The sequence below is a fragment of the Staurois parvus genome, unplaced genomic scaffold (assembly GCF_062004578.1).
Source record: "Staurois parvus isolate SC_StPar_1 unplaced genomic scaffold, SC_StPar_1.0 ptg001106l, whole genome shotgun sequence".
Classification (NCBI taxonomy): domain Eukaryota; kingdom Metazoa; phylum Chordata; class Amphibia; order Anura; family Ranidae; genus Staurois; species Staurois parvus.
Window position 1 is genome coordinate 119497 of NW_028318902.1, and position 24362 is coordinate 143858.

The 24362-nt window shown below is 48.0% G+C and overlaps 1 protein-coding gene across 1 annotated transcript; it reads right to left on the minus strand.

Moving 5' to 3' along the window:
• Window positions 1-1289: 1289 nt before the first annotated feature.
• On the minus strand, window positions 1290-9591 carry LOC149440250 (transforming growth factor beta activator LRRC32-like). The gene is made up of 2 exons (XM_089658860.1): window positions 9466-9591; window positions 1290-3962 (listed from the first exon to the last, which is right to left on the minus strand). The coding sequence occupies exons 1-2, from the start codon at window positions 9574-9576 to the stop codon at window positions 1962-1964; spliced, it is 2112 nt and encodes a 703-aa protein (XP_089514986.1). The 5' UTR covers window positions 9577-9591; the 3' UTR covers window positions 1290-1961.
• Between the last annotated feature and the right edge of the window lie 14771 nt (window positions 9592-24362).

Genomic DNA, 24362 nt, shown 5'->3' on the forward strand with positions numbered 1-24362 from the left:
GCTGTACCCAGTTATGTGGTAGGCTCTATCCAGGCACGGTGGTGGTAGGCTCTATCCAGGCATGGTGGCAGTAATCTGTACCCAGGCACGGTGGTGGTAGGCTCTAGCCTATTATGTGGCAGGTTATGCCCAAGCACAGCGGTAGGCTGTATCCAGGTATTCCTGATGGTGACAATAGCGGGCCCTGTCTGTGTGATGACATAGCTGCTTGTAGTCTCCATCAAAAGTCCATGTGGCAGGGTGACAACGCAGGAGCAAAACTGGGAGACAGCAACCGAGCGTTGTCACCCTGTAACAGGAAGTGCCCCGAACAAGAACCTGTTCAAGTCTTTCTTGATATCGTGTGAATTCCAGGCATGGGTATTATTAGTCTCGGCTTGGACCAACGTAACTCTGTGTATACCTGTGGAAGCGTTCTCGGATTTGATGAGGTGAAGAGGCGGGTCGGTGACGTCACAATCTCCTCCTCCTCCAATTTTTTAATGCCCCTGGAATGTGTCTGATTTCCATGATGGCGTCATCTCCGTCCGGGAAGTAGATTGTGACTGTGGATGATGCCTGGACAAAGATGGCGCTCTCCTCCTGGGGGGGTACATATAGGAAGGATGAGCACACAACTGTACTGTGATCAGGGCCGAGGCAAGGGGTGAGCAGAAGGGGCGGCTGCCCTGGGGACTGTGGTATCATGTGAGGTGTGTGTGGGGTGCTGCAAGGAGATTGAGGGGGAGGGGATTTGTGTTGGGAGGAGGAATTTGGGGTACAACGAGGTAAAAACATTTCTAGGAGGGAAGTGGTCATATGGAAGAGGGGATTTATGCTAGAAGGGGATTTTTTTTTTTGGGGGGGGGGGGTAATTTGTGTTAGGGATTATTGGGGGGTGTATTTCTGCTATGAGGGGAAATTTTGAAGGGGGGATTTGTGCGGGAGGGATTTGTACTGGGAGGGGGGCTTTGGAGTGGTGGTGGGGGGATTTGTGCTGTCAGGGGGGCTTTGGAGTGGTGGTGGGGGGATTTGTGCTGGGAGGGGAAAATTGAGGGGTAGAGTATTTGTGCAAGAGGGGTGATGAGGGGGATGGGGGGCAAGGATTTCTGCTGGGAGGGGGGATTTCAGCAGGGGGGGGATTTTGAAGGGGGAGATTTGTGCTGGGAGGGGGGCTTTGGCGTGTGTGTGGGGGGGAATTTGTGTTCAGAGGGGTGATTAGGGGGTTGGGAATGGGGGACAAGGATTTCTGCTGAGAGGAGTGATTTCAGAGGGTGGGGGGGGGGGGTTGAAGGGGGAGATTTGTGCTGGGAGGGGGGCTTTGGAGTGTGTGTGGGGGAATTTGTGTTCAGAGGGGAAACCTGCGGGGTGATTGGGGGGTGGGGAATGGGGGATTTCAGGAGGTGGGGAATTTTTGAAGGGGGAGATTTGTGCTAGGAGGGGGATGGGAGGGATTTGTGCTGGAATGGAAGCTTTGGTGGGGGGGGGGGATTTGTGTGCAGAGGGGAAACATGAGGGTTAGAGGATTTGTGCTAGAAGGGGTGATTGGGGGGGCAAGGATTTCTGCTGGGAGGGGGGATTTCAACAGGGGGTGAATTTATTCTTCGGAGGTAAGCATGCAGATTAGTGCTCTGTTTTTTTTTTTTTTTTTGGGGGGGGGGGGGATTTTTGCTGACTCGTAAAGCTCATACATCTTGGGGGTGGGCAGTTTGGCATGTTCGCCCCGGGCTCTGGATGGCCTTGCCCCGGGCTCTGGGTGGCCTTGCCCCGGGCTCTGGATGGCCTTGCCCCGGGCTCTGGATGGCCTTGCCCCGGGCTCTGGATGACCATGCCCCGGGCTCTGGGTGGCCTTGCCCCGGGCTCTGGATGACCATGCCCCGGGCTCTGGATGACCATGCCCCGGGCTCTGGATGACCATGCCCCGGGCTCTGGGTGGCCTTGCCCCGGCACTGGTTGCGATACGTGTAGTCCTTCCCTGAGAGTCAATCTAATCCATTTCTACTGATGGTAAAGCAGACTTGTTTTTCATCGGCGTTGAAGCTTTTTGCTGGGGCGGGGGTATTGGGGGCCACCTTGTTGCTCCTGATCCTGCATGCCGTGCAGAGCTTTCTATCTCGCCTTTTGTGGACGTAACATATAACTGATAATAGAGTGAGGGACCCGGAAAGAACAATGACCACCACCTTGAGATGACCATCATCTGTCGGGTGGATGCAGTGATCCTCCTGACGGGTGTCGGTAATGGGGACACTTCTCCCACTCTCTACGTGGACACAATGGGCTTTCTCAAGATCCCAAATGTCTACTTTAGCCGCCAGCAAGAGATCCAGCCATGTCAGCGAGCAGCAGTTGAGTGGGTTGCCACTGATGGAAACATATTTGAGGCTACCCTTCCATTGGGAAGCTGCCGCTTCATTTAGAGTCTTCAGAGAATTGTTTTGAAGGTCTAAACTCTCTATTGAGGAGCATTTCAAGCCGGAGGGAACTCTAGTGAGCCGATTATTGGATAAAACCAAAGACTTTAACGATTGTAGACATGGAAGATTCACCTGAGAGTCCTCCATCCCATTGCCATTGACTGAAAGCACCTGCAGTGATTGGCTCAGCTCTTCCAGGGCCTTCTCTTGTATGTCTAACCTTGGGTTATGGGATAGATCTACAGACACTAGAGGTGTCCGGTCAAATACAAGGGGCGGGAGGTGCGTTATGTCGTTCTTTTGTAAGTTTAGGTAACGAAGCTTAGGAGCACCAGAAAAAGTACTGCAGTCACGCTGATTTATCGCCGATCTCTTCTCTCCAATGGGATGGCTGGAGCAAAATCCAATCTTGTTGCTTTTGAGATTAATCCGTTCGATTTCGGGCAGGAAATGAAATATCCAACGTGGGAAGAAGCGAATGGAATTGGCTTGGAGATCTATAACCTTTAACGATGGCAGGGTTCCGTTCAAGCCTTCTCTACTTTTTATGGCCTCTGAGACATTTGTGGCCGCTAGGTTCTGAAGGCAGTTCCCGGAAAGTAATAAATGACTAAGTTTGTTCATTTTGGATAAATAATACCAGGGAAACGCGGCCAATTGGTTGTTGCTTAGATCCAAATCTCTTACGTTTGACAAGTGTGTGAGAGAGTTTTTGATGGCCTTTGGCAAGTCCAAGTCTGCGGTGGCTTCATACCACGACCAACCCTTGGTGGTGTCTTCTTCTTCTTCTGTCTCATTTGATAAAGGGACCAGATCGACGATGTTGTTTCCAGAGAGGTTGACGTGTTGCGCCATCTGGAATTCGGTCAGAACTGGAAAGTGCCGGAGATTATTGTGGCTGAGGTCTAGGCTGATTAGCTGATGGCGTTCTTCAGCATCATTCGTGAGAAAGAACTCAATGATATTGGAGCTCAGGTTCAGAGAGTGCAGCTGGTGTAGATCAAAGCTTGAAATGCATCGAATGGCATTTTCAGCAAGGTTCAAAACTCGCAGACCCTTCAGTGAGTCAAATGTACCACTTTGTATCTCATCTATGAAGTTGTTGGATAGATCCAACTCTGACAGCTGTGGAACTCCAGCAAACATTCCAGATACCAGCACTACAATAGCATTCCGTGATAGGTCTAGATGAACTAGTGAAGTAACGTTTGATAAGTAACAGATCACCGCCTCGCCGTCCAAGTTGTTGTTTGCGAAGTTCAGTGTTTTGAGGCTCTGTGAACCTTCAAAGACTGCTCTCCTGCGAGATGTGGAACACTTGTGCAGCCTATTGGAGGCCAGGTTCAGAGAACGAAGCCTGGTCAGAGCGTTCAGTGCTCCAGGTTCGATGGTTTCCAGGTGATTGTGGTGAAGCTCCAAGACCTCGAGGTTGTGCAGCCTTGACACAGATGCGATGGTCAGGTTCTGAAGGAAGTTGAAGGATAGATCTAATTTCCTCATTCCGTCTGACAAATGTGTGGGTACGGCGTACAAAGAGAGGCCCCGGCAATTCATTGTAGGTGAAACCTGTGTGGGGGAGGGGGGAAAACAACCTATTAATTCATTGGGAATACCAGCTTTATTCAGATGTACAATGCATATACTGTCCTAGAATCCCATACAAGGAAATATCGACCCTTATTCATCAAAGGACCTGTCATGGTTGACCAGATTAAATCCCAGCAGTGGGAATATTTGACTATTTTAAGTAATTTTGGAATCTACGTGAGTCTTCTCTTCGCTCCAGCCGTTGAACAGCGGGAAGGGAAGTATCAGCAGCTGGGAGTTATTTAAAGTGCCGCCATGCCCAGACTATGGGCTTTTAATGGTTTACATATTTCGACAAACAGTAAAAGAACGTCAAAAACAAGCCATCCCCCGACCTCCCTACCTGATTTTAAAGCCCAACTCCAGAAATGAGTCCACCCTTGCAGTGGGGCCCCAATGCACTGCCAGAATGTATACCTCCAGACATAGCAAGCTTTAAAGTAAAGGCTGAAGTGCTTTTGGTACGCCCAAGCTCTGGTCACCTCTGGTGTAGTCCACCTCTTCCAGGAGTTATGGGCAGGGCCTTGGTGTCAACATGGACAATACAGAGGTGGCAGCCCAAGTAGTAGGCTGAGAAGGCTACAGTGCTTTTGGTACACCCCAGCTCTGGTCGCCCCTGGTATAATCTACTTCTTTCAGAAGCTATGGGCAGGGGCCTTGGTGTCAACATGGGCAAATCAGAGGCAGCAGCCCAAGTAGTATGCTGAGAAGGCTACAGTGCTTTTGGTACACCCCAGCTCTGGTCGCGCCTGGTATAATCTACCTCTTCCAGAAGCTATGGGTGGGGGCCTTGGTGTCAACATGGAAAATACAGAGGCAGGGCCCAAATAGTACACTGAGAAGGCTGCAGTGCTTTTGGTACACCCCAGCTCTGGTTGCCCCTGGTATAATCTACCTCTTCCAGAAGCTATGGGCGGGGGCCTTGGTGTCAACCTGGACAATAGAGGGGTGGGGGCCCAAGTAGTACGCTGAGAAGGCTGCAGTGCTTTTGGTACACCCCAGCTCTGGTCACCCCTGGTGTAATCTACTTCTTTCAGAAGCTATGGGCAGGGGCCTTGGTGTCAACATGGGCAAATCAGAGGCAGCAGCCCAAGTAGTATGCTGAGAAGGCTACAGTGCTTTTGGTACACCCCAGCTCTGGTCGCCCCTGGTATAATCTACCTCTTCCAGAAGCTATGGGTGGGGGCCTTGGTGTCAACATGGAAAATACAGAGGCAGGGCCCAAATAGTACACTGAGAAGGCTGCAGTGCTTTTGGTACACCCCAGCTCTGGTTGCCCCTGGTATAATCTACCTCTTCCAGAAGCTATGGGCGGGGCCTTGGTGTCAACCTGGACAATAGAGGGGTGGGGGCCCAAGTAGTACTCTGAGAAGGCTGCAGTGCTTTTGGTACACCCCAGCTCTGGTCGCCTCTGGTTGATCGTCGTAATGTTTCACATTTCAAAGCAGAAGAGCCAAAAAGGGATACAACTGCAGAGGGATACATATGTAATTCCAACATATCACAATTTCCAATATAATATCACATATCATAATAATAAAAATATTTGAAAGTAATTATATATATATTTATTACTTTCAAATATTTTTATTATTATTAATCCTACGCCAACTGCCCTGTAGAAGGAAGATGCTGATACTTACCTATTCACAAGTAAGTATCAGCATGATAGTTTTCCAGCAGCGGCTTCTTGAGGGAGAAGAGGGTCAGCCAACAATGGATGGCCCATAGTAAGCCTATGGGTGATGTCATCGCCCAGGCATTCCATCCGTCGTCAGCGATCTCTCCTCTCCCCTGAAGTCAGTGGCTGGGTAGATCTCTGTCATCAGACCACCAGTCATCAGGGGTCAGCAAAGGCCTGCTCTTCTACCAAGATAGCTGCCTCCACACTGAGACACCAAGTAGGACAGGGCATTGTAGGTCAGTAACAGGAAAAGTATTCGTCCAAGAGAAACCACAAGCAAAACTGGTGGCTACATCCTACTAGTGTGCTGCTCATTGTTCTCCTTGCTGGAGAGGAAGCTGTACCTGAGGACCTGCAGTGCAAGGATCTCCCTGATTCTGGATCTGAGCTTCCTCTGCCATTGCCCTTCTAGTCATCAGACCACCAGCCATAATGGGGGCAGCTCTGACCTGGAGAAGCCAAGCCCTGCTCCTCTACCAAGCTGGCCACCTTTCTAATCTAATTTTAAGGTCCAACTGTCGAGGTGACGGTGTGTCCACAGGGGAAAGTGGTGGTTGTGTGGAATCTTTGTACACTACAGGAGTCAGTAATACTTAAAACAAATTTTGCACGTGGACTTTACTATCTGAGTCTTCTTTTTTTCCTATCTATTGGAATTTTAGAAGTTTGAACGATCGTTCTTCTCCATTATTGTTCCTGTAACTGTCACGCTAAGTATTTGAGCGCGGTATATGTGGTTCTTTGTAGGACGTGAGGGTAAACCTACCCAGAGTAGGAGAAGACGGCCATAAATAACTACACGGTTCTACCCCCTCCTCCACTCTTATCAAAAACGTAAAGAAAAAAAGTTGGCTGCAGTTTTACTCACCCTGACCCCCAATAATTAAAACCACAATCATCCTTCCATACATTCATCTGTCATCCATTATCTGCCAATCATATCTGACCACAGGAACACGTTGGGATAGAACAATGGATCTGGTGCTTCATTGTGCCAGAAAATATCAATATGTGATTTAATACATAGTAAAAGGCTTGGCAGGCTTGGTTTCTGGCCGGCACTCATCATGCATAGATACCGGTCAGATATCGGTCAGAATCGTAAAGCTACATCAGGTGGGAAGTACGGGAGCATCCTCGCTGGGTGAACTCTGGTTGAGTGAGGAGGATGTTTAGAAAATGGCTTCAGAATATGACTTTGAATATGATACTGAAGCTTCAGATTTGGGATACCTGTGGGTAGTACGCTAGATGGTCAACATTTTGGGGTCACCTGACCATTACACCTACCTATGTGGCAAAAGGTTTGTGGTGATACCTCCAAATTATAGAGGTCGGGTGTTTCCTGTGTACTAAGCCAGCTCCGTAAAGACATGGTTTGACCAGTTTGGTGTGGAGGAACTCCAATGTTCTGTACAGAGCCCCGACCTCAACCCTACTGAACACCTTCGGGATGTAACGCCAGTTGTAAGCCAGGTCTTTGCATACAACATCGCGGACCCCACAGACACTCCAAAAGCTTTGGGAAAAATCATGATTTGACTAGTTTGGTGTGGAGGAACTCGTGTTCTACGCAGAGAGCTGACCTCAACCCCACTGAACACCTTCGGGATGTAACGTCAAGTGTGAGCCAGGTCTTCTCATCCAACGGGAGTACCTGGTGACATCACAAATGGGCACAAATCCCACAGACAACTCCAAAATCTTGGGGAAAGTTTTCCCAGAAGAGAGGAGGATGTTATAATCAAAAGGTAGTGGCAACTCCATAAAGGCACGGCTTGACCAGTTTGGTGTGGAGGAACTCGAGTGTCCTGCGCAGACCCCTGACCTCAACCTTAATCAGCACCTTTGGGATGTAATGCCAATTGTGAGCCAGGTCTTCTCTGCCAACATCGACGATCTCACAAATGGGAACGAATTCCCACAGACACACTCCAAAATTTTGGGGAAAGTTTTCCCAGAAATGAGGAGGATGTTATAATCAAAGGGTAGGGGCAACTTCATAAAGACAAGGCTTGCCCAGTTTGGTGTGGAGGAACTCGAGTGTCCTGTGCAGACCCCTGACCTCAACCCTACTGAACACCTTTTGGAATAAATTGGAATGCCCTCCTTGCCCCATGTCCATTAATATAGTATCGCCTCCCTCTTTGGAGCTATAGCATCCTCTACTCTACTGGCAAGACTTTCCACAAGGTTGTTATAGCTCCAAAGAGGGAGGCGATTCCATACTAATGGACATGGGGCAAGGAGGGCAGTTCCATGTCAATGGCTATGGTGGGCAGCTTCAGGTTTACAACCATGATTTTGGACTGACATCCTCCATAACCTTGGGGAAAGTCTTCTCAGAAGACTAGAGGATATGGAGGATGTCATTCCAAAATCATGGTTGCAAACCTGAAGCTGCCCACCATAGCCAAAGACATGGAACTGCCCTCCTTGTCCCATGTCCATTAATCTCCAAAGAGGGAGGCGATTTCATAACAACCTTGTGGACAGTCTTCCCAGAAGACTAGAGGATGTTATAGCTTCAAAGAGGGAGGCGATTTTCATATTAATGGACATGGGGCAAGGAGGGCTGTTCCATGTCAATGGCTATGGTGGGCAGCTTCAGGTTTACAACCATGATTTTGGAATGACATCCTCCATATCCACTAGTCTTCTGGGAAGACATTCCACAGGTTGTGGAGGATGTCATTCCAAAATCATGGTTGCAAACCTGAAGCTGCCCACCATAGCCATCGACATGGAACTGCCCTCCTTGCGCCATGCCTATTCCTATGGAATCGCCTCCCTCTTTGGAGCTATAACATTCTCTAGTCTTCTGGGAAGACTGTCCACAAGGTTGTTATAGCTCCAAAGAGGGAGGCGATTCCATATTAATAGGCATGGGGCAAGGAGGGCAGTTCCATGTCAATGGCTATGGTGGGCAGCTTCAGGTTTACAACCATGATTTTGGAATGACATCCTTCCTCCATATCATCTAGTCTTCTGGGAAGACTTTCCACAAGGTTATGGAGGATGTCATTCCAAAATCATGGTTGCAAACCTGAAGCTGCCCACCATAGCCAATGACATGGAACTGCCCTCCTTGTCCCATGTCCATTAATATATCTCCAAAGAGGGAGGCGATTTCATAACAACCTTGTGGACAGTCTTCCCAGAAGACTAGAGGATGTTATAGCTTCAAAGAGGGAGGCGATTTCATATTAATGGATATGGGGCAAGGAGGGCAGTTCCATGTCATTGGCTATGGTGGGCAGCTTCAGGTTTACAACCATGATTTTGGAATGACATCCTCCATATCCTCTAGTCTTCTGGGAAGACTTTCCACAAGGTTGTTATAGCTCCAAAGAGGGAGGCGATTCCAGATTAATGGACATGGGGCAAGGAGGGCAGTTCCATGTCATTGGCTATGCTGGGCAGCTTCAGGTTTACAACCATGATTTTGGAATGACATCCTCCATAACCTTGTGGACAGTCTTCCCAGAAGACTAGAGGATGTTATATCTTCAAAGAGGGAGGCAATTCCATATTAATAGGCATGGGGCAAGGGGGGCAAGGAGGGCAGTTCCATGTCAATGGCTATGGTGGCAGCTTCAGGTTTACAACCATGATTTTGGAATGGGATGTCCAACAAGCTGATGAAAGCCTGAACTGCCAACGCCATTTGCCTTTGCATGCTGAGCCTTTGTGTACCCCAGGTCCTTCACTGTCCTCCTTCCATCCTCTCTCCATCTCCTATAAAACGTCCCTTTTTAGTTACACTACTTTCAGAAGATGGAAGTTAGGAGTACATACCTGGACGCATGCTTGGGCCGGATCAGTATTGGCGTGGACCTGACATAACATTAGTTGTAGAAAGTGAGATGCCCATAGACACCATCTCTGCACCTCTCCCGGGGACGGCATTCTGCACACACTGCATCTTCTTCTGATCTATTTATGTGCGCTGTGGAAGGAAGGAAACATCAGGGGAATACAGATAATCCAATGTATGTGAACACATGGCAGGCCGGGGGTTTTCACAGCACTTGTTCAAAACAAAAGTCAGTTGCAGAAACGACACGAGGAAGATCAAGCTGACATATTTAAGTGATACAAAAACCATAGAAATAGGTCACCAAACCCAATACAACAACATTTAAAAAATAATACTTCCCTTCATAAGTGGCCATCCGAATACTTTTGAGTTTGGAATGTGAATTCTGATATATTCTGGATTTCATTTCCTTTTATGAGAATGGCTGTGCTGGTTTTACATGGCCACCCTCCTTGGTGTGTTCATGAGAAGGACAATATTCCTATGTACCAACCAACGCATGCTGGATTGGATTATGTATCCCGTACTCATTCACATAGGATCGGGAGAAGTATCTGGGGGGGCCCCCTATTATTGAAGGGGGCATCCAGATTTCAATAAATTCCCCACCTACAGCACCCCACAACCACCAGGCAATTGTTGTGGGGAAGAGACCCTTGTCCTCATCAATGTGGGGACAAGGGCTTTTCCAGGAGGGGACCCCCATGTTGAGGGTATGTGGTTTGGTATGGTTCAAGATTTGGGAGGGAAGGGACGGGGATGGAATGCACGCTTAAGCCAGGCTGCATGCAGTTCAAAGGTCTGGTATGGATTTTGAGGGGGATCTCACACTTTTTTGTTGTGTGGAGCCCCCCTTAAGATAGGTAACCATTTGGGGAGTAGGAAGTATGGCCTGGAGATGTTTGATCCAGATCTTCAGGATGATTTTGGTGATGTCCTACCAAAGGGTTGAAGGAAATATAGGAGTTCTGGGCATAATGGTGGGATTTTCAGTTCCACAAAAGGTGGGAAAAGCTGAAGTTGCAAAAGACCTGTTTTATAATTAGAAACAATCTGTAGCATACTTATAGTAAGTCGTCCTCTCGCAGGCCAGCAAACATTGCCTACTTTTTGTGTTTTGGCTCTGCTCCTCTTTGTTGGTTTCTCTGTAAAGAATGAGTTGAGGATCCAATAGGTTATTCAGAGAGAAGTAGTACAGTAGTTGCTTTGACACCTGTGTGAGGAACCTCAGGGCGGCCATGCTTCTTCTCATGCACTTGCTCATACTCCTGAGTATAGATGTGTACTTGGACTTGCGAGAATGAGAGAGTGCATGCAACAGTGCACATGTGGATGCACAGGCGTGCCCATGGATCCTGGCACCTAGCAGCCTTCTTAAACCAGAGGCCTGCCCAGTATCATTGCTGGATGGTCTTCAGCTTTACCCTTGTGACTTGTGTTCATGAAAGCTTGCTTAATCCTGTTACTGACCGAACTCCATCTGACTATTCTTTGGATTGCCCCTGCCTGTTATGTCTTCCACTGATCCGCATTGCTGACCCCAGGCTGGACTTTTGACTAAGATTCTGCCTGCTGATTTTGCACCTCGCTACCATCATGTTGCAGACCAATGCCTGTCTCGGATGTAGATTCTGATCCTGATACTATACATATCTGCCTGGCTATTACCAAACTCTGCTTGTGACCCAACCCCTCACTTCTGCTCATCCAACCTCAGCATCTCCAAGTTCAAGTTTGCTGAACCTGCATTCTTCTGCTGCCCTAGCAGTTCCTTTCTTTACCACCAAGGGTGCTTGGATAGGAATTGTGCAAGAGGCCAACCTCGTTATCTTGAGCTCCACTAACAGGTAGGTGAGGACCTGTCTCTGTATCTTCATGTTTATCGGTTCCTCTGTGAAGGATGAGTTTTTAGGTTCCAATAGACATTTAGAGAAGAGTAGCTGCTTTGACACCTGTCTCCTTATGTTGTTTGTTGGCTTCACTATGAAGAATGGGTTAGGTGTCTTAAGACATTCAGAGAAGAGAAGAAGACATCTGTTTCCATATGTTCATGTTTGTTGGTTTCTCTCTGAAGAACAATTTGAGGGTCCAAGAAGCATTCAGAGAAGAGCAGAAGCAGAGGAGCAGTAGCTGCTTTGACGACTGTCTCCCTATGGTATCTATCAGGTATCTATGCAGATCTCCCCATCCTATAATGCTTGAGACTCAATGATGGCTTCAGAGAAGAACAGAAGCGGACACCTATTTCCCTATATTCATGTTAATAGGTTCCTCTGTGAAGAACTGGTTGAGAGTCCAAGAGACAAGTGAAGAACAGGTTGAGCGTCAAATAGACATTCAGAGAAGAGAAGAAGACATCTGTTTCCATATGTTCATGTTTGTTGGTTTCTCTCTGAAGAACAATTTGAGGGTCCAAGAAGCATTCAGAGAAGAGCAGAAGCGGAGGAGCAGTAGCTGCTTTGTCAGCTGTCTCCCTTTAGTATCTGTCAGTCTGCAAGTCTACTCCTCCCATAATGCTTGAGGCTCAATGACGCTGTAGGAGGAAAGAAGAACAGAAGTAGACACCTGTCTCCCTATGTTTAGGATTATTGGTTTACCTCTGAAAAATGAGTAGAGGGCCCAATAGACATTCAGGGAAAAGAAGAACCAGACACCTGTTTCCATATCTTCATGTCCAGGGGCGGCCTGACCATTTGGAAACTCAGGCACTGCCCGAGGGCCCGGGGTCAGTAGGGGGCCCCATGAGATGCCCCTGGTACCTTTTTTATAGGCTTTTTTGAGTTTGGGCAAGGACACAGGGGCCCCATGATCCCCTATTGCCCGGGGGCCCCATGAGTTGTCAGTCCGCCCCTGTTCATGTCTATTGGTTCCTTTCTGAAGAACAGGTTGAAGGTCCATGAAATGTTTGGAGAAGGGCAGAAGAAGAGGAGCAGCCCCTGGACATTATGTTCATGTTTATTGGTTTCTCTGTGAAGAATGGGTTGAGGGACCAATAGACATTCAGAGAAGAGCAGAAGCAGAGGAGGAGTAGCTGCTTTGACGACTGTCTCCCTATGGTATCTATCAATCTGCAGATCTCCCCATCCTATAATGCTTGAGACTCAATGATGGCTTCAGAGAAGAACAGAAGCGGACACCTGTTTCCCTATATTCATGTTAATAGGTTCCTCTGTGAAGAACTGGTTGAGAGTCCAAGAGACAAGTGAAGAACAGGTTGAGCATCAAATAGACATTCAGAGAAGAGCCGAAGCAGAGGATTAGTTGCTTTGACAACTGTTTCCCTATAGTATCTATCAATCTGCAGCTCTCTCCATCCTATAATGCTTGAGGCTCAAGGATGACTTCAGAGAAAAGAAGAGAAGCAGACACCTGTCCCCCTGTGTTCATGTTAATTGGCTCCTCTGTGAAGAATGGGTTGAGGGTCCAATAGCCATTCAGAAGAGAAGTAGAGAAGGATCTGCTTTGACGACTGTCTCCCTTTTTAGTATCTATCAATCTGAAGATCTCCCCATCCCATAATGCTTGAAGCTCAATGACGGCATCAGAAAAAAGAACTGAAGCAGACACCTGTCCCCGTATGTCCATGGTAATTGGTTCCTATGTGAAGAATGGGTTGAGGGTTCAATAAACATTTAGAGAAGATAAGAGCCGAAGCAGAGGAGGAGCAGCTGTTTTGACGATGCTTTTTTGATACCTGTCTCCTTTTATAGTATCTATCAATCTGCTGATTTCTCCATCCCATAATACTTGAAGCCCAATGATGGCGTCAGAGAAAACAACCACTAAAGCAGACGCCTGTCTCCCTCTGTTCATGTTAATTGGATCCTCCTGTAAAGAATGGGTTGAGGGTCTAAAAGACAATTCGAGAAGATAAGCGCAGAAGCAGAGGAGCAGTAGCTGCTTTGACAATACTTTTTTGAGAATATTTTTTGATACCCGTCTCCTTTTATAGTATCTATCAGTCTGCAGATCTCCCCATCCCATAATGCTTGAAGCTTAATGATGGCGTCAGAGAAAAGAACCACTGAAGCAGGCACCTGTCTTCTTCTGTTCATGTTAATTGGATCCTCCTGTAAAGAATGGATTGAGGGTCCAAAAGACGTGAAGAATGGGTTGAGGGTCTAAAAAGACGTGAAGAATGGGTTGAGGGTCCAAAAGACATGTGAAGAATGGGTTGAGGGTCTAAAAAGACGTGAAGAATGGGTTGAGGGTCCACTAGACATTTAGAGAAGATAAGTGCAGAAGTAGAGGAGGAGTAGCTGCTTTTGACTATGCTTTTTTAAGAAGCTTTTTTGATACCTGCCTCCTTTTATAGTATCTATCAATCTGCAGATCTCTGCATAATACTTGAAGCCCAACGATGGCGTCAGAGAAAAGAACCACTGAAGCAGACACCAGTCTCCCTCTGTTCATGTTAATTGGATCCTCTGTAAAGAATGCATTGAGGGTCCAAAAGACATGTGAAGAACGGGTTGAGGGTCTAAAAGACGTGAAGAACGGGTGGAGGGTCTACAAGACGCGAAGAACGGGTGGAGGGTCTACAAGACGCGAAGAACGGGTGGAGGGTCTACAAGACGCGAAGAACGGGTGGAGGGTCTACAAGACGCGAAGAACGGGTGGAGGGTCTGCAAGACGCGAAGAACGGGTGGAGGGTCTACAAGACGCGAAGAACGGGTGGAGGGTCTACAAGACGCGAAGAACGGGTGGAGGGTCTACAAGACGCGAAGAACGGGTGGAGGGTCTACAAGACGCGAAGAACGGGTGGAGGGTCTACAAGACGCGAAGAACGGGTGGAGGGTCTACAAGACGCGAAGAACGGGTGGAGGGTCTACAAGACGCGAAGAACGGGTGGAGGGTCTACAAGACGCGAAGAACGGGTGGAGGGTCTACAAGACGCGAAGAACGGGTCGAGGGTCCAATATCCATTTTAAAGAAGAGCAGAAGCATATGAGGAAAAGCTTGTTTGACACCTGTCTCCCTATGTTCATGTTAATTGGTTTCTCTGTGAAGAATGTGTTGATGGTCCAATAGGTATTTGGAGGAGAGGAGAAGATACCCATCTCCCTTTAGTATCTCTCATTCTGAAGATATCTCCATCCCCTAATGCTTGAGGCTCCAAGATGGCATCATACTAGCCCTATCTTCTCCAATAATACCGACTACATGACCACAATCTTCCAAAGTCATTTTGGTAACAGAGATAACTTGTGTGTTGTTGTTGTTGTTGTTGTTTTTTTGTTTTTGTGGTTTTACTCTCGAAATTTTTGGATTTACCAATTATTGGAACCTTTTTCAGACTGGCAATGATAGTTGCCAAAAAAACCCCTTTCCATTCATCACCATGGCAACTCATGGATAAACTTATTCAGGAATTTGGAGTACCAGTCTTTTGGATAGAGGTGGGGCCCCAAAACATTTTCCTGATGACTGTAAATGTTCTGCTGTCATCACATTGCAAATCTCTGATGCTTCTGTTCTTCCTGCAAGGAGCAAATAATGGAGGTAAATCTGAAGCTGTAAATCCGTATCTCCTAATCCTGGCCCTGAATCCCAGCACCGCGGATAACCCATGCATGAACCATTAGGGCCCCAGCAGGGTCTGCCTACGGGTGGCCTGGTGCAGCAGAGTGCAAGAGATCGGTCGGTAAATCTCTCCTCTTCTTACTCCTGTTGGAAAGCTGCTGTAGATATGACTCTTACCATTCAAGATGGTGTAGGACACGGGTGTCAAACTGTCGGCCCTCCAGCTGTTGCCAAACTACAAGTCCCATGAGGCATTGCAAGATTGACAGTTACAAGTGCGACTCCCAAAGGCAGAGGCATGATGGGACTTGTAGTTTCACAACAGCTGGAGGGCCACCAGTTTGACACCCCTGGTGTAGGACATACAGCTGAACCTTTCTTATTTAATTACAAAAACAAGAACACACAGACAGGAAATGACATCACAACCATGTAGTTCTACTAGAAATGGTGCAATAATTTTCATGTGTTACCTAGTGGCAGAATTAATAATCGCAGCATAATATGAGAGGTTGTTGGACCTAGGTCTGTATAAACCTCATGCAAACGACCAACCTTGGCATTGGAGGAGAGGGAGGTAGGGAAGGAGGTACGTGTTGTGAAGTATCCTATTGGAGGGGCCCAAACAGGTAGGTTGTATGGGGAGCCGTGATTTCTACTGGAGGCCCTGTGCACAGGTACATAGAAATGGAAGTGGGACATGAGGACACGTTCTGGAAATTTGTTCTCAACCATCTTGGTTTACATGAGCCTTGATTGATGTAACACGCCTTTGATCCGTTCATGTTTCTAGGCAATGCCGACATTGAAATTTTGGGCTCTACATGTCAGTTTGAACACTTCACAGCTAAATAGCCACCCCAGGTTTGATTAAAATTCCCTGCAGAGAATGCGATATTTCTGGAATTGCTGTGAAGTCATAACGGTGGCTTTCGGCCAATAATCTGCTGTTCTGGAAACCTTTTACAATGTATTGAGCTGTTACCTCCGTTAGGCTGGGCTTGGACAATACAGAAAGGTTGGAGGTGCAAGCAATGACTTTCCTCTTACCAGAAGCATACTGGTCACCTGACCCGGGTATTGGAGGTGGAGCCCTTTGGTCCCAACATTAGGGGCCCTCCTTACAGCATATGACTGGAGACTTGTAGTGAGTAGGCCCATCATGCCAACGATATTCCAGAAATATAAATGACCAGAACTCAACCCAATATCATCTCCAAGCATTCACACTTTTTTGGGTCTCTTGAACACGAACATGTTAACTTTTTTTTGTGCCCTCATGCAGGTTTGACTTACAATACAAAATCTGTATTGAAATTCTGGAGGCTATGGATGGGGCTGGGTGTCATTATTTAAGATCTTGGAGGGGGCTATTGGGCTCTGCAGCAGACTTGGTGGCCCTGTATTGGACCAGGTTTCTGAAGGGGGCTTGGGGTAGCTATGGGGGCTGGGGGTTTTTGCAGGGGGAATGTGGGAGACTGGGGGGCACTGTTCGGGCACTGTTGGGACCATGTGGGAGACTGGGGGGCACTGTTATGGCAATGTGGGAGACTGGGGGGCACTGTTGGGTCAATGTGGGAGACTGGGGGGCATCGTTGGTGTCAGGAATGGACTTGCCAATGGTGGTGGGACTCACCTGCCTTGTGGGCTGCAGTACCAAGGCTGGCCAGTGGGTGCTCTCAGCAGCCAGAATCTCACTCCTGCAATCAGGCCATCACCTGAAGCTGATTGCAGGAGGTGTATTTAAGCAGGACCAGGTCTGTGATCAGGGCCTTGGTGTATTGTTTCCCATGAGCCCCTGTACCGTGTATTCTGTGTTCCTGTTCTGCTGACTATCTGACTTGTTGCCGACCCTGCCTGATCCTGACCTCTGCTGACTTCTCCTGCTTGATCCCTGGCTTGCCTGACCATCCTTCTGCCTGATCCTCTGTACCGCACTGCCCGTGAGTTACTGAACCCGGCTTGTGACCCTGACTATTCTCTGCCTGCTCCTCCGGTACCTCGCTGCCTGCACGTTGCTGACCTGGCCTGCCTGACTACGCCAGACGCTACCCAGACGATCCATCCATCCATCCCGCACGGATCTGTCCCTGTTACCAGGTCTGCCAGCCTCTTCACGTCAGGCTTTCCCCCGGTACATACCCTCGGTGGACCCCTCTACCACAGTTGGGTGCACTCAGGGGCCGCGACCTGGTCTCAGTCCTGCGCCAAATCCATCCCTACCATCAGGGGCTCTGGTGAAAAGACAGACTGGGGCTTAGACTCCGCGCCCTGGGGAATCCCATTCTGTGGGTCACTAGAGATCCCACCGGGCGGTGCCTGACAGTACCTAATGGCCTGCCTGACCTTTCCACCTCTCCAGCCCTGACTATGCCTGTGTTCCTACACATTTCTGGTCATACCCAGATCCTTAACAGTTGGGTCAATGTAGGAGACTGGGGGGCACCGATGGGTCAATGTGGGAGACTGAGGGGCACCATTGGGTCAATGTGGGAGACTGGGAGGCACCATTGGGTCAATGTAGGAGACTGGGGGGCACCGTTGGCTCAATGTGGGAGACTGGGGGGAACTGTTATAGCAATGTGGGTGACTGGGGGGCACTGTTGGGTCAACGTGGGAGACTGGGGGCACTGTTAGGTCAATGTGGGAGACTGGGGGGCACTATTATGGCAATGTGGGAGACTGGGGGGGGGCACCGCTGGGTCAATGTGGAAGACTGGGGGCACTGTTGAAAGAACTATGGGGGAATAGAGGCTCTGCCACAATCTAGGGAGCACTGTGGGAGGTTGGAGGGCACAGTAAGGATTGTGGGCTCCTAGGGGACCTGCGGCACTGTAAGAGGTTGAAAGGCCACTACAGGAAGTTTGGTAGCAATTTGGCGGCTAGGAGGCATTGTGGGAGGTTAGGGTGTTTGCAGTTTATGGGCCATGGCCTGGAGGGTGACAACCAATGTTCTACAATACTGCGCTAACTCCACCTTCCATATGTCACATCTCTCACAATATTTATTCCATTTTTGGACTACATCAGTAGAAGACGGTAGCTGTGAACATAGAAGCACATGTCGTTTAATACCTGAGCCTGGCTGGCAGATTTTGGAAGAACTGAAGGAGAGACTTGGACCCTTATTAACATGGAATACAAATATCGCTGTGCACAGAATACAATGCTGAGCAATGAGTTGTAGCGCCCTCCTAGTTGGCTAAGGGGAGCTAAAATCCTGATAGTTAGAGAGGAAGGCTGAGTAGCAGCCTGGGTGTAACAGTCAGGAGTTCAAATTTGGGTCAGGAGCTGAGAGGCTCTGCAGGCCAGCTCTCTGGAGTTTCCTGCTGTTCTAGACCTTTGGAGAAAATGAGGAGTGGCTGGTCTGACTTTTTGAAGGATCTTGGCCAGTCCCCAAAAGGAGGCTTGGAAAGGGGCTGGGAGAACTTTTAAGAGTCTCTGAGCCTGCTCAGCTGCAGGAAGAGTTCGGGTGGAAGACTGTGAGGAAACTGTGAGGCTGAAGGCAGGAGCCTGGGAGGGGACCCAGATGGAGAGAGGGGCTCACCTATAGGCAGCAGAGCTGGAAAGGAAGAAGGCTCAGAACTTCACTGGCCCCCACAGTGAGGACCACCTGTACAGCAAGGAAGGAACAGCCTAACTAGAAGGCCTGGTAGCAGCCACCAACCTATCAGCGGTACAGGAGAGGATATGAGTGTGTACCCCTTACCCCCCCTGGGCAGATAGGGGAATCAGCACTCTGGTGGGAAACAAGATTCACTATCTACTTGGGACTGTCCACTTCTTAAAGTAACCGGCACCAGATCCCCTGTTCAGGGATACCTCAAGCTTGCTGGGTGAAGGAAGAGGGGTTCATCTAGGGTCTGGAGGGGAACATTAAGGCGATGCTGCCTAGCTCTCCCACAGAGACTGTGTTGCAGTGAAGGCTTGTAAATGGTTCCAGGAAGTTGTCCTCAGTTCCTCAGTTCCCTTTTGGCATCCTGTACACCCTTAACCCCATCCCAGTTCAAATCCCCTAAATAAAATAACGAAACTAAAGCTCAAGGACTGATCTTTGACTCTGGAATGCAAGCCTGTGTGAAGATTCGTGTTGCCTGGCTGTGCAGGACTATAGGAGGACCCAAATCTTCAGCAACTCCTAAGGGGTTAGTGCTACAGAGTTCTGTGAGGTGTTTTATTTGCATTGCCTACAAATGCTTCATATCATTTACAAATATATCCGTGTAGGTGATACAACATTGAGCAGTGCGCTCCTATGAGGCGTCCATGTACCATTAAAAATGGACCTTCTATGCCAAACAGAAGGTACACTTTTTTCGCAAGCCCCCCACCATGGCCCCAGCCTCCATCGCTTCCAGGAGGCACAGGTGATGTCCTCATACCTCCAAAGTATACGGTTTTATTTAAAGTTGGACATTGAACCTGCGCAACCTGTGGCCCTTTGGAATTTAGTTTTGTGCTTCTTGGCCCCTGCTGTCAGTGGGGGGAGTATTCAATGGTAAAGGGGTTGCAATTGCACTGAACTCTAGCAGTCTCTTATAACATGTTCTCATTCTGTGTCGTTCAGTATGTCTCCAGTATCCAACCACACCTGTAGCATATCCTGTAATATGTCCTCGAAAGATGGTAGGGTTTGGACCTACCTATTGTAGGGCCTACTGTGAAGGCTAGGGGGATGTGTGTCTATTAGGTTCCTTCCTCCCTTGCCTTGAGGGGTATCTCTTCGGGAGAGTCCCTCACCAAGTACTCGGTCAACTTATGAGGAGCGTGAGCCTTTTGGCTAAGTGGACCTGAGTGTGTCTTGTCCCCTCCAGGAGTCTTGCACCTTGAAGTAGGGGAGAATGTGTGTCCCTTTTTAGGTTCCTTTATCACCTGCCTTGAGGGGTCTCTTTGGGAGAACCCCTCACCCAGTGCTTGTTGGTCAGCTTCGATTAATCTTGAAGAGTAGGGTCCGCCGGGTCTTTTGGCTAGGTGAACCTGAGTGTGTCTTGTCCCCATCAGGAGTTTTGCACCCTGAAGTCCAGGGGGAGAATGTGTGCCCCCCTTGGGTTCCTTCGTCACCTGCCTTGAGGGGGTCTCTCTTTGGCAGTACCCCTCACCCAGTACTTGTTGGTCAGCTTCGATTGAGGAGTGGGGTCCGCTGGGCCTTTTGGCTAGGTGGACCTGAGTGCGTCTTGTCACCATCAGGAGTCTTGAACCCTGAAGTTAGGGGGAGAATGTGTGCCCCCTTGGGTTCCTTCGTCACCTGCCTTGAGGGTGTCTCTCTTTGGCAGTAGCCCTCACCCAGTACTTGTTGGTCAGCTTCGATTAATCATAAGGAGTGGGGTCCGTTGGGCCTTTTGGCTAGGTGGACCTGAGTGCGTCTTGTCCCCATCAGGAGTCTTGAACCCTGAAGTTAGGGGGAGAATGTGTGCCCCCTTGGGTTCCTTCCTCACCTGCCTTGAGGGGGTCTCTCTTTGGCAGTACCCCTAACCAGGGTCGGACTGACCATTTGGAAACTCGGGCACTGCCTGAGGGCCCTGGGTCAGTAGGGGGCCCCATGAGATGCCCCTGGTACCTTTTTCATAGGCATTTTGAGTTTGGGCAAGGACACAGGGGCCCCATGATCCCCTATTGCCCGGGGGCCCCATGAGATGTCAGTCCGCCCCTGCCCCTAACCCAGTACTTGTTGGTCTGCTTCGATTAATCGTGAAGAGTAGGGTCCACCTGGTCTTTTGGCTAGGTGAACCTAAATGCGTCTTGTCCCCATCAGAAGTCTTGCACCCTGAAGTCCAGGGGGAAAATGTGTGCCCCCCTTGGGTTTCTTCGTCACCTGCCTTGAGGGGGTCTCTCTTTGGCAGTACCCCTCACCCAGTACTTGTTGGTCAGCTTCGATTAATCATGAGGAGTGGGGTCCGCTGGGCCTTTTGGCTAGGTGGACCTGAATGTGCCTTGCCCTCATCAGGAGTCTTTCGCCCTTGGGGGTCCCCCCTCTTTGGAAGGTGACCATATGACATGCCTTAAGTGCTCTTTTTCATGCACTTTTTTTGCTTTAACATGGTTATGGTTTTGCTTTTGCAAAAAAATAACTCCACTGCAAAAACTTGGGGGGGAAAACTCCAAATACCTGTAATATGTCCACAGACCATCCTCTGTAGCCTTAAATACACTGAATATTATGGGTGTCCCTTTTGGTGATGTCAGGGGCCACATCTGAGGCACCTTATAACCCCATACGTTGACAGCCACTGCTGTATACCCTTTAAATTGGAGCTATTGGGTGGGTAGGACTTGCAATAAGCAAGCATGCACAAGGAACGTCCTTCTGGGCTTGTCCTGTTCCCCAATGTGTCTCCACATTCTCATCTGCCTATCCAAAGCCATTGGTGCCATCTTTGTTCTATGCGATCGAGCTGCACCATCCCGGAACTAAGCTTTACTCCTCATCATCTGACAGATGTTTGGAATCTACACTACCCATGTGAAGTAGGCCATGGTACGGAGAAACTTTCGCAAGCATAAAGAGTAATGAGTACTAATACAGAATAGATCCTTCTAGCCAAAAAAAAAAAAAGCCAAGCTAACAGCACTTTGTTTTTTTTTGTTTTTTTTCCTTTTAACCTAAAGTTTTGCTTTAAGGCAAGCCTTCTTCCCCTTACAAAACTGACATTTCACGATCTGCGCCAAAAGTTCAAACCAGTACTCCCGTGTATATCAAACATCTTGAAAGAATTGGCAGATAGGAAGTTTCAAAGATCAAAGACGAACTTGTGCAAAGAATATTCTCTGGAAGCCCCCAAGGAACTCTTAAATTAGAGGAGAATATGACTTGGTGATTACAACATACACCTCCTAAAGCATTTTTAAATGGATTCTCTATGAATTAATAGCTGATGCTATTTTTTTGATTAACTTCTTACCGGATGGGAACATGCATGAAAAATGTATCGTAGCAGGACACTTGAGTTCCTCCACACCAAACTTTTGCAAACTTGTCTTTATGGAGCTGGCTTTGTATACAGGGGACAGTCATGGGGGAACAGAAAAGGGTCTTCACCAAACTGTTACTAAGAGGTGTAAAGAGTACAATTGTCTACAATGTCTTTGTATGCTGTAGTATTACCCCTTAAGTACTGATGTTAGATCAGAAGACCTGGCTCACCATCGATGTTCCAATTCATCCCAAAGGTGTTAAGTAGGGTTGAGGTCAGGGCTCTGTGCAGGACACACCAGTTCCTTCATGACCTCAGACCTGCCTAGCACCTTTGGGGGTGAGATCTCATATCAGAGGTGTTCCATAGGGTTAAGGGCAGTTTCTGATGTTGGGTGAAAAGACCTTATACCAAGTTCCTTCATGACCTCAGACCTACCTAACACCTTTGGGGTGAGAAGACCTCATACCAGAGGTGTTCTATAGGGTTAAGTGCAGGTATTGATGTTGGGTGAGAAGACCTTATACCAAAGGTCTTACAAAAGTAGGTTTGAGGTCAGGGCTGTGTGCAGGACACTCCAGTTCCTTCATGACCTCAGACCTGCCTAGCATCTTTGGGTGAGATCTCATACCAGAGGTGTTCCATAGGGTTAAGGGCAGTTTCTGATGTTGGGTGAGAAGACCTTATACCAAGTTCCTTCATGACCTCAGACCTACCGAACACCTTTGGGGTGAGAAGATCTCATACCAGAGGTGTTCCCTAGGGTTAAGGGCAGGTACTGATGTTGGATGAGAAGACCTTATACCAAAGGTCTTACAAAAGTAGATTTGAGGTCAGAGTTCTGTGCAAGACACTGGACTTCCACAACAAACTGGTCAAACCATGTTATTATGGAGCTGGCTTTGTACGCAGGGGACAGTCATTGTGGAACAGAAAAGGGTCTTCACCAAACTGTTACCACAAGGTTGGAAGAGCCCAATTGTCAACATTGTCTTTGTATGATGGAGGATTACCAGGACCCTTCACTGGAGACACCTGAATTCCATCCTATATGATCATTTAGGTAGGTGTGATGGTCAGGTGTCCACATACATTGTAGACTGGAGGTTGGCCATATGCACCTTGTTTTTCTTTGCTTTAACACTACCATCATTCTTTTTCTTTTCATTTTCCTGGAATCTTTTTAAAAAAAAAAACAATTTAGGCCTTGGGCGAACAGTGTTTCCTTTGGTGTTCGCCATATGGTCAGGTCCTTCTACATGGCCATGGTCACCCATTTGCTGATTTCAATACCATTCATCAGCTTCTGGTTGTTTCTTGTACATACCACTTGACAAATGCTCTCCTGCCATCAGAGAGATGGTGAGTGTGTCTAGATGGTAAAAAGAAGCATTTGCATACTAAGTGAGGTACAGAAGCAATGTAGGACCTTATTGTTAGGTGGCACCTTGTGTTGTGGAGCTCTGTTTGCAGTGTCTCTCCTCCATGTAATCTACAGCTGTCATTTGCTTCTAAAATTTTCCTCAATATATAGGGGCCTACAGAAGCCTTTGGCAGTCTCCATATTGATGTATTTTTGGCGGTATTGTAGATGTAATTTCTTACCGGATGGGAACATGCATGAAAAATTTATCAAATCAGGACGCTTGAGTTCCTCCATAACAAACAGGTCAAACCATGTCTTTATGCAGATGGCTTTGTATACAGGGCACAGTCATGGTGGAACAGAAAAGGGTCTTCACCAAACTATTACTAAGAGGTTTAAAGAGCACAATTGTCTACAATGTCTTTGTATGCTGTAGTATTAACAGTACCCCTTATGTAGTGATGTTGGATCAGAAGACCTGGCTCACCATCGATGTTCCAATTCATCCCAAAGGTGTTAAGTAGGGTTGAGGTCAGGGCTCTGTGCAGGACACTCCAGTTCCTTCATGACCTCAGACCTACCTACCGCCTTTGGGGTGAGACCTCATACCAGTGTGTCTAGATGGTAAAAGGAAACCTTTGCAGACTAAGCGAGGTACAGAAGCAATGTAGGACCTTCTTGTTAGGTGGCACCTTTGTGGAGCTCTGTTTGCAGTCTCTCCCCTCCAGGTAATCTACAGCTGTCATTGCTTCTAAAATTCGTCTCAATATATAGGGGCCTACAGAAGCCTTTGGCAGTCTCCATATTGATGTTTTTTGGCGGTATTGTAGATGTAACTTCTTACTGGATGGGAACATGCATGAAAAATTGTAGATGAGTGTGTGCCTCCCGTCTCAGTCAGGGTGTTGAAGTCTTTTTTTCTTTTGTAGCTCTATAGTGAATTACTTGATACAGCAAAATGCCGATTTTTCTTAGATGCTTGAAGGAGGAAGGGCAATCTATATGGGAAGAATCGTGTACAATGGTCCAAGTAGCTGAACTTAAAATAGAAATTAACTCTACAAAAAAGGTTTTG

Excerpts from the sequence above, each read along its gene's own strand:
- LOC149440250 (XM_089658860.1), bottom strand. The coding sequence starts at position 9,576 with ATGCCGTCCCCGGGAGAGGTGCAGAGATGGTGTCTATGGGCATCTCAC. Across the intron at positions 3,963-9,465 it reads CGGCCCAAGCATGCGTCCAG|GTTTCACCTACAATGAATTG; the intron begins GTATGTACTCCT and ends TCCCCCACACAG.